Below are 15,914 nucleotides of genomic sequence, written 5' to 3' on the forward strand. Positions count from 1 at the left end.
TGTGTCGTGATTTTTGACAAAAATAATTTTCAATACACAGTTTCAGGCGGAAAGATGCTAGAAACTTGCTAAATTTAAAATTAATGAACATGGTCTTTTGTAACATGAAGTCCGTGGCAATGGCAAGTCTACAAATAACATTAGCAATTTCTTCATCTGAAGTTAATGTAGCCACCTTTTGACTGAAATCTGACAGGTTTTTACCAGACCGCAATTCTATAATTTACATAATAAACATTCATAATCTCATAAACAGTGAACTAATTATCTGATTTTAAGTTTGGAAAGGATTTGCACTGTTAATTCATTAAAAATTTTCACATCCTTACTTGTTGCTACTTGTCTCTTCTGAGCAAAAGCATCTCCCAACAGTTGTTGCTTGGGAAACACCGGCTCAGTGAGGCAGGATGGGGGCAGGATTTCTGCAGGAATGCGTACTTACCTGCTGCATTGCAACATAAGTGTTCTATTTGGGATGACTCTTGGCTGACTGTACAACCAGACAGCAAAGTGAATCCTTTCCATGAATAAAAAGTTCAAACGTATTTGAAAATGACTGTTTCAGGTTATAACACATTGATGATGAGTATGAGATCAGCAGGCTGTTATTTTGTGATCACGTCCCAGCTGGAAACTATTGACAACCAATCTATTTAGAAACTATCTTAATTGGAATTTTAAAAACCATATTCTATTTAACTGATTTACTGTATGGAGTTATATTATAAAATATAAATATTAAATATTATTGAATTTACCACAATTCAAGAAGTCAAGCCCACATATTTTAGTATATCCATTTCCTTCTAAGCACATTGTTTCTTTTTCTATTGTATCTAGTATACACACAAAGAAAGTGTTTAAAGAGACTTTAAAAGGCTTTGAATTTAATGGTTAAATTAAAACTAGCATAAAATGAATTGAAACAATTGTTATTTCCCTAAGTGATACTTTCCTTTTCCTCTGAAAATGTTTCATTACTTTCTCACTTTATAAAATAAGTATGACGATCAGAAACAATTGCTTTCAGTCAAAAAACAATAGCACGTCCTTTGAATGACAAATAGACAAGGCCAGTGTCTGTGTTCAAATGATCAGTTGGATCTAGGTTACCAAAACCTGACGGTGTGGAAAAAGAAAACAAAACAAAACATGAACAAAGCAGTGCGTAAAAGATAAGTCAGCAAGAATTCAGGCACATTTACCTGACAGTAGCATTGGGTCTTTGTCAACAGATTTGCGGACTTGGTCTGACTCTCCAGTTAAAGAGCTTTCATCAATTTTAAGATCATTTCCTTGAATAAATATCCCATCAGCAGGTAGAAGATCACCTTTCAGCAAGAACATGGTAATGGAAAACCACAGTGGTTTAGTAAGATTGTTTTTATAATTACATACTGATTTTTATTACAAAATCACAATTAACAACAATTGAAATGAAAGCAAAAGTGAAAGAACTACTACCATATCTGTCCATATTAGCCATATTATTGCAAACCTATAAGGAAGGGCCTTCGTATTGCAAATATTTTCTTGCCTAATGCTGTCCCAGAACCAGAACGCATCACATTTAACACAGGATGAACATCATAATCACTGAGATTTGGCAGGGGGAGTACTCTTCTTAACATGACATGAATGTTTCTCTACCAGACTTCATAGGAATTAACAGTGGCTAATAAACACTCAAGCTGCCCTTTCCCCTTCCCCTCTCAGGAAGCCCTTAGCTAAGTCCAGGAGAAACTTGATGCTTGATAGAACAGGCATTTTGCTGGAATTTGCCAGCTTGGTCAAACACAGAGTACACAGAATTCCTGCAAAAGTCCCCCCATTCACTGGAGCATAGGGCTTTCCCTATGGCTCATAGTTATAAGGCAACCACCTACTAGAAGCATCTGATCTGGGGGGACTTACAGGATCCATAGCTCTGGAGCAGTCTACCAAGTCAGGTAAGCACAGAAGCACAATTCCCTTTCACAGAGCATTTAAAAATACTTCCTCTTATTCCTAACTGGACAGAAACCAAAAATTCCAAATAGTGTGATCCTCCATGAAAGAGAATTACCTTTGTATGAACAGTTCTTGTCCTTGTCAGTGAAAGGAAGTGAAAATTACAAAAATAAAATTAATTACCTAGTGCAATTTTACAGCAAGTATCTTTAAGTTCTCCTTTTGCTCTAACAGCCAAATTGTTACCTTGCCATGGACAATAATGACATCACATAATTCTCTGTCTTTTAGATCACTTCCAGTGAAGTGAGCCTACTCTCCTAGAAAAGAAAAGGAGAATAAATAAAGCTCAGAAAAGTAGACATATAGTTGACAGAACTTACCATACTTCACCTGTGCAATATCACCAACTACTATCTCTGCCACTGGGATTTGGATAACCTGTCCACCTCGGACAACAGTAAATTTCTGTTCCTGCTCAATACGACTTTGAAGCCCACGGAACTGCTTCTCCTTGCTCCAGTCATTGAAGGCAGTGACAAGTACAACACAGATAACAGAGAGTAGGATGGCAGCACCTTCAATCCAGCCAGCTTCAGCCTCACCTTCATCTTCAGCTCCTCCTGTTGCAGTACCGCATCCTGCAAAGACAATGCGAGAATCTGTCAGTCAAGTGACGATTGGGTTTGTCGTGTTTATCACAAGAAGAAAAACTTGCTGTGAAATGACAACAAGGTTAAGGAATATAGCTGCTTTTTGAAGTGCTGTCTGCTAAATGAAACTGGCAGAATAGAGAAAAAGGAGAAATAAAGATGTCTGAGGAAAAGAGAAAGAAAACAAATCAATAGAAATTGTAGATCTTTTCATTTTTCAACTGAACAAGCTATCCTTGGCAAACCCAAACTAAACAAACAGAAGAAGGCAGCACTAATTCGGTTATCTAAGAGAAGGGTTGATAGCTTCACCTGAGCCACGGAGCATTTCCAGAAATAAGGAGGACTTACTAAAAGTGACAAGAGGGACTAAAACAGTGAGTAACATCAATCAATGCAAAGCAGTGGCATTAAATTCAAATTAAAGTGAACCAATTAAATTAAAACAGATTTAAGAAATCGTTTTCAACACAATTTCTAAATATTCTCAACCAAATGCAATTATAAGCAACACTTGCTTATAAAAAATACTGAGATGAACTAAGTATATTAGTATTTAGATGTGATAATGAAATGTATTAGGGAACCCTGAGTAAAAATAACAGCCTAATATTAATTCATCATTCTTCCTTACAGAGTAATATAGTGGCATGCTTATAGTTCTATAAAGTATATTATTTTTGTCACAAGTAAAACAGTATTAAAAAATACATTCTATGTATTAATTCTAAAGTGGTAATTCTGAATTGCTTTATACACATCTGCTAATTATTTTTTTCAAAGTAATATGCGATTAAAATTTAAATAGATTTCCCAGCTAGTGTTCACAAAATAAAACTAATATAGCTCTCCTTCATGATGAAATAAGGCCTAAAAAAAGATAGTTTATAATAGTGGACAGCAAAGTACACATGCTGGAATCACACAATTCGGAGATATCCCAACTGGCAGGAGAGAAAAAAAAAGAACTCACTCTGAACAACAGAGCCTCCTCTCCCGAGTGACTGAGGGGAGGGAGTAAAGAAATCTTTTAATTTTTCATGAAGAATAGAACTAGGTAGGCATCTGACATCACTTTTCCATCTCACCCAGGTACCAGGGAGTTTAGCAATTTAGCAAGTGTCTTGCTTCCATCTATGACTAAAGTTTAATTTTGGTATATTTGTCACCTGTCACTAGAGGGAATTAACAAGCAATTTGATTTCTATTTTTAGGTTACAAAGATTTCCCTGTAACACAAGCATCAAAATTCATTAACCAGCTGATTAATTACTCTTGTGTATGAACAATAACAAAATCACCAAAAGTCAAAGAAAGGAAGATGGGACTGAATGTCCACTAAGCGAACAGAAGAAAATTAAAATAAACAGAGTTCTTACCAATGTTCTCTGTAGTTTAAATTTAGATTTAACCTATTTGAAAGGCCAAGCACACTCCCCAGAGAAGGGGCTTTCCTAGCAGGGATGCCCTTAGACTGATGATCAGTGTGAACCTTTACCTGCAGTACAAGAACCTTGCTAAAGAAACCAAGAAAGAAATTAAGTAACTTTTTGTAAGTTCAGTACCTTACGCTACTTAAAACTAGTCACAAATGCAACTTACAAACCACATCTTCAGTTTCTTCCTTCAGCAGAACATTACTCTGGGGAAGGACTAATGAACTTTGCTCTGTTTAACCTTAATCGTCTTAACTGGTCTATGTTAGATTTTAGATTACTTTTCCAAATTAATAGATTCACTTTTGCTTTGTTTGGATTAAATTATTTCCTAGTACAAGTAATTCTGTTTTGGCAAATATAAGGCAAAAATTCACTATTCATTTTTCATTAGATATGATTTAGAATTAAGTATCATGAATATCCTGTTCTTTTTAACAGTCTACCTCCTCTCCTACTTCTCACAAAAGAAACATGGTCTGGCCTAACCAGAGTCAAAGACTGATTTTATTTCCTTTTTAGATGGTTGAAATTCAGCCAAGCTCATACAAAAGTACAGAAAGGTGGCGTTTCCTACGGTGATGCCTTCGTCCAGGTTAACTGACAACACTAACATGCAGATGGGCCCTCAGAGGAGGGCAGCTCAGCTCTTCGGTGCTTTTAGGCATTTCCACTGGGGTGATATTTATTTACTTTATTCTGTAGCATGCCTTCTTATGCTTTCACTGAAAATCTTTGATTTCTGCATATGGATTATTGATAATTTACATCATGATATTTTCTACAAAATCAAGAATTAACATTATGTAATACTTAAATACAAGGTTTTAATTTGAGCTGTATCAGTATACCCCAAACATCACCCATTTGAAGGACACAAGCTGTGCTTTGTCCTCCGTTATAGGGATCCCATTATGGCTCTGGACATGTGTAAACTTTATGGTAATATTAGATGAGTAGAATATCCTCTTCTCTACAGCAGAAGGCTACCAGTTTTAAGAAAGCCATTGCTATTATTCCAAAGAACCACTAGGCCTCGTCACTGCCTCTGAGATGTGTCGGAGAAACCAAACAACGGCTAGTCAGTGCACTCGAGTGCGGTGCTAACACACTGGACCTTGGACGGCTTGGAGAGTAACATTTCTGTGTTCTTTCAGGAAAAAACCCAAACCCCTTCACTCAGAAAAACAGGTTAAAAATTAAAAATATTCATTAACTTGAGTAATGAAATTAACTTTGTGTGTGTATGTTCTCAGAACTGATTTCCATGCTAATATAAACAACAACATTCCTAGTATGTTCGTATAACCAGAAAAAATAATCTAACATAGCATGTAAATAATACAAGATGTTATCATTAAGATGAAAGGAATTGTGTTTACCTGTCTCATAGATTATGCACAAGCAAAGAACATAATTCACTCATTTTACAGCTGAAAAAAATGTTTGTAAGAGTGAAAGAAAATCTGGAGAAAACAGACTGAACTTAGATCAAGCTCTTGCAAAGTGTCCCTAAATTTGACAAGCTGCTGCACTGAATAACAATTCGTGATTTTAACTTTTAAAATCCTGAGAAAATTCTCCACAACCCAATGGCAACAACAAAAGTTAAAATGCTTTTACTTTATTTTCTGTTCACTCAATCAGACAATGTTAAATTCAGATGGAGGAAAGCTATTTGTAGGGGAGGAAGGAATTCTTGGGGTGACAGCCAGGAGTAGAGAAATGAATTGATAGGCATCGTGAAAACCAGAAGTTAGTCTTTTAGATGGATGGAAGAAACAATGAATTGCTTTATGGATTTTAGAATCCTTATTGGTCAAGATTGAATCTGGCTTCTGTAAAACTACAAGTGTTGCTTCTTACGGTAATCCGTTGGTCCAGGTTATCTGACAGACTAAATCTGCCCAGAGAGGCGGACAGGGGGCATGAAGCAGACAGCTCCCACTGTCCCTATTCAATATGATTCAAAATTAAAATAGTCAACTAGGACATGGGTGGCAGAGATTCTTTTCTGTTTATCCCCCTCTCTCTCAAAGGATCGGAACTCAGGACCACAATCTGAAAGACCACAAAAAAGTTGATACTACACAACTGGGACTCTTCCTGCCCTGCAGATCCCCAGCCTGCAGGCGGGCCAGCCACGTCCTCTCCTGAGCACCACGAACACGTGTGTTCCTGCCTCCTCCAGCTGATTCCCTCATTTAATCCCACACGTCAGATGAATGGTGGTCCTAAGCTATCAGAAAAAAACAGTGCTTCATTATCAGTATGTTTCAGGTTAGGAGGAAGCAGAATTTCTGCTATGTGAGGAGTTTGAACATAAAGGACTAGATATCTCCAAGTTCAAGCAGCAGCTGAGCAAGTCTTTTGAATATCTGAGATTTGCAGGTAGATACTTATAACAACACTTCAGAACTGAAATTGCACTCTCTGTGGATCTACCTAATATAACTAAACCCAGGCTCTTTAAATGATTAACCAAGCTGATCATCAGAATTTCCCAGAATTTTGTCTTTGCTTTTTACAGTTCCACAGAAATGAAATAGGATAAAAGAGCTAGATAAATTAATGCAAAATGTGCACATCATTCTCATTATAGGAATAAACTCTGGCAACTTTGAGGGAGTACATAAATATCTGGTTCTTACAACAGTAAGAATATTTCAGAATAGACTTTTTTGTTTAAACAGAGGTTTACAGAGAAGCAGGATTTAAAAATGCAACCTGCCCTTTAAGACATCACCTATCTGTCAGGAGACATTTTCTTGAACTATGTTGTGTTCTTGCTTCAAAACTATTTTGGAAGTAGTCACTTTTAATAAGGAAAAAAAAACCCAAACGAAACTTGCATCTCCATTGGTATAAGTTTAAGTTTATAGAATTCTTTCTTATATACTTGAGGAAAAACAATTTTTTTTTTTCTTTTTCTTCTGCCTTTATATCACACAGGATTTTCTAGAAATTCTAGAACTCCTTATGTTAATTCACAGGAAGAAACTGTATATATTCATTGGAGAAAAAAAATCTCATACTTCTTAACAATACACTTAAAACTATCTGTCGCCCTTATTGTAGTACACAGAGTGACACAGTACTGACCTTACAGATAAGGGGAAAATAAGGAATATAAATAAGACACACAAATGATGTAATTATAACATGCCTAAGTAGCAAAATATAGTTTAAAGCATCTAATCTTTATTAAGAATGCTCATATAAGCTTTAAAAGATTGTGTTAAGGTCCAAGATTGCTGCTATGCTTTCACAAGATAGTACTTTGTTCTCAATGTTACCAAAAAATATGCCTGAGATTTAACTGAAAGGCACAGACTGAAAGCATCACAAAAGAATTTTTAATATCCATACGTGATTTGTGGTAAGGTTTTATTCCAAGACAGTGAATTGTGAAGTACTTATTTAAAATTATATTTAACATCGGTCCTGTCTGTCAGAAAATTCAATTTTAAAAAAGTCAACAGGTTTTCAGTATGAAGCTATTTTCTACCATATACTATGAACATATGCCATGTGTATGTCATTCCCCAAAGTCTCATCTTCATGAGACAGAAAATGCATACTCAGTTTGAAACTGAGATTATAAAGATTTGAATGCAAGTCAAGAATGTAAAGGGCTGTAACTCCTTTGGCATAGAAAAAGCAGATGGAGTTATAAAATGGATGAGCTTATTCCAAAGGAGCGCGCAGGGACTTACAGGTGAGCCGAACCCCCCACAGAGGAGTGGGAGGACATTGACAGTGCGGCCTCAAAGAACATCGAGAAATAAAAAAGGGGACTAATATGATTGTGTCCTCCATAAAATACCTCAAAAGTACATTACCAAAAACTTGTGGAAAGAGAACAGAATTTTAAAGGCTTGAAATCTGACCAGAAATAGGTCAGCAAAGACTGTCGACAAAGTTTTCTGTTGAAGGGAGATGAAGGGAAGATAGAACCCAAAGGTAAAGAGGATTCAGGAAAAAAAGAATGGGAAAGTAATTCAAACCAACACACGTAGTCAGTCCATCTGAAGTCGCAGCAACCTGGGTTTCTGTCTCGTCAGAGATTGCGAGCAACCTGGGAGCAAGAGCTGTGGGCAACAAAACCTGCCCAAGAACCTGCAAAGCTGAGCAAATACCCAGGCACTCAGCCTGTGCTGGACCCTTTGATGCACTTCATTGCCAGTAATTTCAAAATAAGCCTGAGAAGCCTACTCTGCATTAGCGGTATTTTAATTCTATATAAGGTTTTAGAAGGAAAATATAAGAAAGCAAGGCCTAGGATATTAAAAGGGAAGGGAACTGTATGATAGAAAACTTCACGGTAACTGGCAGGAGAGAATAATGTTGGTTGATGTTATTAATCATCTCAATTTGGTAAAAGCCAGAAAGGGGGAAAGGAAAAAAAAAAGGAAAAGGCTGCAAATAGCCAGACAGCATCACCTGACAGATCACCAGGCTCATGTCCTGTTGGAAAGTGGAATGCTTTTAAGGTCAGGGATACCATTTCAATGTGCATTTCTCATAGCATCAACCAAATCTGGGCAAATACAGAAAGAAGCATACGAGCACTGTGCAGCTAAAAAGAATATCTGCTTAAGATTTCAAATAGTTATGAGGAGATTCTTAAAGTCACTTTGAATAGAATAACGATAATAATTACAAACCATACAGTCTTAAGCTGCAGCATGGTAATTTTTAAATCAGAAAAAGGATATTTTTAAAAATCTGTGAACATCTGTATTCCTAAGTCCCAACCTACAGCACATACCTCTCAGCTGCTCATTTCAACCTACACATTTCTATTTTTAAGCTGAGAATACCTTGTGGCATTTAAATTCCCCAGGAAAATCTCCTAACGCCCCCAGAGGTAACTTTTTTAGTCAGTCAAACTGGTTTTGTCATCAGAAAGACAACAGTTCCCATGATAAAAACTTTTTATTTAATTGCTTTCTGTAAAGACATTTTTCCTTAGCTGCAACTCCAGTGCTGATGTTATTAAAGCAAATTGAGCAGCTCTAAGTTACAGCTTTTTCATTAGTAGAGCTAGGCTCTTGTTACTAACACCGTAAGTGATGCTACTTATTTTATCAAACTTGTTCAGTTGGGTAGGGAAAGGAACAATAACCAAAAATTATGCAATAAATATAATAAACTCCCCTCCTTAACAAGACTTTTTACGCTGTAACAGATACTGTAATATTTATTTTTACAAATTCCATGTTGCAGCATACCATTTGCTACAAAATTAGTCCAAAGAGCGACTGCCAGTTACTGAAGTACCAATATTCCTTCCCCAAATCCTCTGTGTGATGATGCATCGTCAGATGTCGAATGACTTCAGTAAGGGCACAGCACAAGGCAGTGAGGCCACAGCCCGGCAAAGCTCCACGTGTCACCGCAGAGCCATAGCTAACAGCAGAGGTGCGGAAATTACCAGAACTTCAAAAATCAAGTTTTCTGTCTTTCTCTCATACTCTCCAAGGACTTATTCAACTGTGAAAAACATTTTCTAGATACTTGTAGTAAGTCAGACTGTGTGCTCCAGAAACATTCGTTTCTGTGACCAGCCACGCAGAAAGGATTTACTAGCATGAGATATTTATTCTACACACTTTTCAGGTTTAGGGTGCTTGTACATTCACTAAAAGTGATTTTGGGATACTTAACTGAAAACAATATGAGAATTCCTTGCTTTGTGATACATCAGTGAGTTACATAAGGACTCTGGCGGGGAGGGAAGAAGAAAAAAAAAGAAGATACTGTCCCTGCAGGTTAGTTATATAACTGTCAACTTTAGAGTTCAATATTAAATATTTACACATTTTTGACATATTCATGCAAGGAAACAAATCTGTAAGCCCTGGAAGCATATATATTCACATATTCCTCAGCCTGATCACAAATATTTGTGAGCAATGTTAATTAAAATACTCACTCAACTTCAAGAGATGCAGTATGTTGAGCAAGATTCTTCTGACTGGCACCTCCAAGGAAACGCATTTTGTAAAGATCAGTCAAAAGGCTGGGGTCCTAACTCCACCGAAGGCTACGGAAGGGGACAGGACCATACAACTACTTCTACAACGTTCGTATTCAGTTTTGTTTCCTTTTGTTGCCATAGAGAAAGTAGAGAAAGGCCAATACGGGAATTTTAGTCACAAGTCCTGTTCTTAGGGATTGCAAGGGAAAAGCTTGACATCCGATTGCTATAGTTTTACTGTATATTGCTCAGAGTTAAAAATGTCTGGTAAATACAGCCACATATTCCAAAGGTAAACCACAGTTTTCAAATGTAAGCACCAGACCTTCAAAGTCGTTCTCTGTGTTTATTCATGAGAGTTTAAGTGCAGTTACTCAACAATGCTTGCAAGGTCATGTCCTAGCTGAGTTTTACTTACAGAATTAATACTTCTGGAGAATCTCTTCCTGGAAAATATGTGAGAAGTTTGTATATTTCATCCCAAAGTTCTAAATCTCATTACCTCATGTCCCCAGTTGAGAGTTAAGTCATGCTTGGCAATCTGAGAATCTATCTAATGAGCAATATCTAAAAGCAACCCAGTTTTGTCGATGATCTACACATCTCTAATGAAGGGAAGGTATCTATGGGACTTAATTTTTTGCAGTCCAACACAGATTTGTAGAAACCAGACGTAAGTCACTTTACATTATGAAACAATTATTTAATTCGCAGGTCCCATATGACACAATGTGCACATTTTGCACTTTACAAGTTCTTAATGTGTTGTTAGTGAAGCCAGCTCAAGGCTTAAACTTCTGTCATTCATCTATATCACTGACACCCAGCAATGAATTTGCTCCCTAAGCACATTTTGTGCTGGTGAACAGTATAGAACTGATAGTTTTGATACAGCTGAGCAAAACCAGAGGGCAACCGTTCTTTGGACAAATGCTTGGCTCCCAAAACCTGATGTTCCACTTCATTCCAACTGTATTTTAGAATTGATACATCTGCTTTTTTCTGAGTCCATGATGCACTACATAGTATCATTTCCATACTTCCTTTGGAGTTATCTGTTCTTGGGCAGAGAGTGATACCTATATCAGGCCTTTCCTTGCTGACTCTGAGAATCTGTGCATAAACCTACATTTTCTTTCTTGTTGCTTCTTACAGAGACACCACATGTACGGTATTTCCAGATTTCCACATTGCAATAAAAATATCAATTGACACAAAAAACCCAAACCACTGTTGGGTGAGCAGAGCCTCACCTGTTCTATCTCATTCACAAGGTGATGGGTTCAAAGGAAATAGGGGTAAGAGAGAGAGTCAGAAAGACAGATAGACAGACTGCATACCCAGCCAGAAAAGTAGGAAGTTAAGAATCAAGAAGTTTGTAATAGGGAAGCTTCAGGAAAGACAATATCTACTAAATAAAATTTTAATGCAACCTTGTATAATCTAGAAGTAGGCCATTTGTAAGCATTTTAGCATATGGTAAAAACCAGGGTAGCATATTATAAAACAATCAATGCAATATATTTTCATCAAAACACTTTCAAAAGAGCAATTGTGTTCACTTAATTATCTTTTAAGTAAATACGTTTGCTGTGCAAGCCAGTAAGAATTTACAAAACAAGTGTTTTCACACATCATCAAAAATACTTACCCCATAATAATAAACAACCATAAACAGCTTCACAGGCATTATGAAACGGATGAGATAGTAAAAACTTTTTCAAAAGAGACAAACTAATGAAATGAAATAATCAGCCTTCTCTTACCTTCTGTAAATAATTAATTATTTCGGGTTAATTGAGAGAAGTAAAGACTGTCAGTCAAAAACTAAGGCTCCCAATACAGGATAACATATTCCATAGAGCAAGAGCTTTGTCTACATCAGGAAGGCTGTGCTGAATAATCTAACAACGACCTTCTCTAGTAAAGTTGCACACTAGAAACAGCTTGTGTATCTGTTAGCGTAACGTATAACTGTTCCATAAAGAAATATAAGCTGCTTATTCTTATTTAACTGTTTCTATAGAGATATTGGGAAAATCTCAATCGAATATAAAAATACTTACATTTGTCAAAACCAATTGTTTCTGATGTAATTTTTCATTTCAGTGCAAATATCAATGTCTACAATGACATTTCTGGTTACGGTCGAAGGCTTCTTTGTATTCATCCAGGACGTATAAAAATGGAGTTACAAAATTCTCCAAATTTAAGTCACTGTTCCAAGAATGCAGACCAAGTGTATATGGCCTTAACCGTAAACACTCTTGCTCAGTCATTCAGTTTAGGCACTTTCCCCAGGGTTTTTCATGGAAAAAACGCTGAAAGACCTTGGTTCAGTTCCAGTGCAGAATAGAAATATGTATCAATACTTTGCTGTGAAATTTTGTTTGGTGCCCAGCCTCAATACCTCCAGTTAGGGTTACTAAGGATAACTCAACTGATTCGACCATATCAGGAAAGTGTTTAAGATGCAGATGTTGACTGCATCAACAACAGCGCAAACCAATTTACAGCAGTGAAGAACACATAGCACAAATAGGGGATTCCCTTTGGATGACATTATTTAAATGCCAGAACTATGACAAAACTTAATGTAAAACAGAAACTCAGTTTGAAAGATATATGTGCTAAATGGAATTAACAATGTAGGAGACTATGATCCCAGAGAACTGCATGAGTTTTGAATCACTTAACTGGAACACTAATATAAATGGCACTGGCTGATTCAGAGTAAAATAAGGAGGGAAAGGAATGCCTTTTTTCATGATCATGTATTGTAAGACCGTACTTGGAATAGGCTATTGTGCCAATGTAAACAAAACATTATGAATAAAACTGATAGGAAGAAATTAGAATTTCTGTTAGCTTGATATTAGCAGTGAAGTGGCTGTCCATATGTTGACATTTATTCACTTGGATAAGTTTAATTAAGTTTGATTTAAAATTCTAACCTTGCTATTTAAAAACCCTGCATAGGGAACACTGCAGCTACTGGGGTAAAGTTGTCTTGGAAGAGCCTTATTAAACACAAATGGCCCATTTAGCTCCTGAACACAGGGCTGAAGAAAAAAAAAAAAAGTACCATCTCAAGAAAATATGGTATATTTGGAGCTCCAACTATCCAGGCACGCAGTACAAACATGTCGGAAAGCTAAAGCTGCAGTTACTTAAGTGAGTTTCTAAAACCAGGAAGAATGTTCCCATTTCTCCCATAGCAATCCCTGACGATTTCCAGCACTTCCTAAATACAGGTGGATGGAGAGGAGGATTTGAACCCTTCCTCAGCTACCACTCCCAATGCAGATCACTGAAGGCACCAGGAAACACAGAAGCCCAGGAAAATAAATAACTGCTTAACAGCAAACTGGCTATCATCAAGCCACCTGACTTTCAGTAGATCTAAGAAAAACATTTAATGTTAACACAGAGCAACAAATATTTCACAAATACGTAATCAGATTGAGAGCTGTCTTTCTTACTTATGCTTCATCTACCAAATCCTTACAAACAAAGCCAATTCTCTTTCTGTCTGAAGGAGAATGATCAGAAGAGCAAATCATTGAAGAAGGTTTTTAGGGTGACATCCGCCCGAGTAATGGGTGCTTGTACTGCTCCATCGCTCTTTGACTGTGTTCTAATATAAACAAAATGTACTTGCTTCCAAAAATATTCCCTTTATTCTTTTTCTTTTTTTGTGTGTGCTTTAAAACGAGATGTTCCAACCAAGATGATTTTAGAGAAAGACTGTATTTAACAGAAATGCTACCAAAAATTTGCAAGACAATATTGAAAAAAAGTTGGATTTGTCTGGAAGACTTGACAGACATTTCAACGGAGCTTCTAAAAAATCAAACCCGAGCACAGGGTGAAGTTATGATTGCCAACTGATACATTTCACACACCTAGACCATTTAAAGAGTAATTGTCAACTTCTTCCAATCTACAAGCCCTGCAGAGAGAGGTTACGAAGAATAGGTTACTGATTTTAACAGGCCCCTTCAAAGTAATTCATGGATTCTCAGAGGTCCACAGACCACAGCTTGAAAGCCACTGATTAAGAAAATTTGCAACTGAGTAACTTAAGCAACCTGACACAGCTAGGAAACTGCAAAACCAGAAAATTAAACCAATGCTCTTTTGAGCTTAGGCTATGGTGATGTGCTGTAGAGCCAGTTCTTGAAACACCTCAGCCTCTTTTGACGCCGTTACTCCCTCATTCATCAGTCATATTCATGAGAACAAGAAAATCAGGTTGAAAAAGATATGAAAGATTTATAGACCTCAGCCACAAAACCAGCTCATAAACTGCAGTGTTTATGACTTTCATTAAATTTCTCATCTTCATTACATTGTGCTGTAAAGCTTTAAGAGGTGAAAAATCATGTCAGTAAAAGATTAAACATTATATCATAATGTCTTGCACCAGAAGGCATTAAAAATTTCTATCAACACTAGCAAATAATGTGGCCCTATAAAAGTAGTTTTACAGTGCAAATTTATGTGCTAAGGAAACACATTTCTGAACCGTATTTTTCAGTTTAGTTTCATCCCAAAGGATGGGATGAAATCCCATCTGAATGCGCATCCAGTTTGTGCACTCCCCAAAAGCACCCTGCAATGTGAAGCAAAGCATATCAACTGGGGACAAACAGGAGATGTAATTTCTGAAGTATACTCTGGATCCAAACTAAAATGTTAATGTCGATACACCCAAAGCAAGCTAAAGCTGCGTGTAATTAGGGTAACCTCCATTTAGAACACACATTCCATATATTCTGCATATTAATTTTGGTTTCAACTCATCTAGTTTTTAAGATTCTTAAAGTTTATGCATACTTAACTGAAACAAGATGAGCAGTATATCCTACAGAGAAAAGGCAGAACTCCTTATGCAGTAACAGAAATAAATTGGAATCAGTTGTTTAAATTGTTAGTTTTCTGATAGGCCCCAATTTCCCCAGGTCCCAATTCAATACTTGATTACACATATATGTGCACATACTTCATGCTGAGTTTTAGATATTTTGTCTCAAAGTCCTGTTCTATTGTTACAGGCTTCCCCCTCCCCCCCAAAAAGGCAGCAAAGCGCTATACATCTGCCTTGTCATCACAGTTTTTGTGTTCAAAAAGGTATACCTGTTTTGTTTCAGTCATCTGTGCTTAAACATTTTTCGCAGATAATAATTTTCCATTCTAATTGAAACCCACCAACAGACCTGAACCATAAGCACACGCAGACTTTAGGTTTTCACATAGCTTGTTTGAACTCATGCAGACTAGGTGGCAAGCAGCACCCTCCTTTGAAACTGTAAACCAACCCTATAACCTGATCCAAAAATATTTTCAACTAATAAATGTCACATAATAAACAGATTTTGCAAATTTTAAAAGTATTTGAGATTTTAAAGCTGCTAAATTAGAACCGATTTTTTTAATTCACGATCGAATAAGAAAACACTCAGTATTCCTGTATTTCACATTGGTTTATTTTATAAGCTATTAATGTTAACTTTTGACAATAAAGGTGTTTTCAGAGCTTTGGGGGTTTTGTTAGTTTGGGGGAATTTTCTTTTTTTTTTAAACACCAGGTAAATAATTTTAAGATAATATTTTGGATCCCTTTGTCAAATTCAGTGCAATACTTGTATTCCTCTGTATTATTGACATGTTGTTCAAGTTTCAGATTCCTACTGAAAAAGCTGGGAAAGTTCCCATAAATGGCTATACATTGGTCTTTATAATCAAGTTGTCTTCAAGCAGACAAAATATGGCTGGAACTATAGTATGACAAATTGGTCTTCACATCCATGTAAAAATATAACAAGGCGGTGATGCATTTAGATTCTTGAGACAGTTAGGTTATACACCAGGAATAACTGTCTCGCTGCA

At 36.5% G+C, this 15,914-nt stretch overlaps 1 protein-coding gene across 18 annotated transcripts in view; it reads right to left on the bottom strand.

Moving 5' to 3' along the window:
- ATP2B2 (ATPase plasma membrane Ca2+ transporting 2) overlaps window positions 1-15,914 on the bottom strand; it is a 439,575-nt gene that overhangs the window by 105,909 nt on the left and 317,752 nt on the right. For all 18 annotated transcript variants that reach the window (XM_049826145.1, XM_049826157.1, XM_049826153.1 and 15 more), the window contains 2 exons: window positions 2,334-2,591; window positions 1,206-1,331 (listed from right to left, as the gene is read on the bottom strand). In XM_049826145.1, coding sequence (XP_049682102.1) covers window positions 1,206-1,331; window positions 2,334-2,591 — 384 coding nt within the window. The remainder of the gene's footprint in view (window positions 1-1,205; window positions 1,332-2,333; window positions 2,592-15,914) is intronic.

The sequence above is a fragment of the Accipiter gentilis genome, chromosome 23, assembly GCF_929443795.1.
Source record: "Accipiter gentilis chromosome 23, bAccGen1.1, whole genome shotgun sequence".
Taxonomy (NCBI): Eukaryota; Metazoa; Chordata; class Aves; order Accipitriformes; family Accipitridae; genus Astur; species Astur gentilis.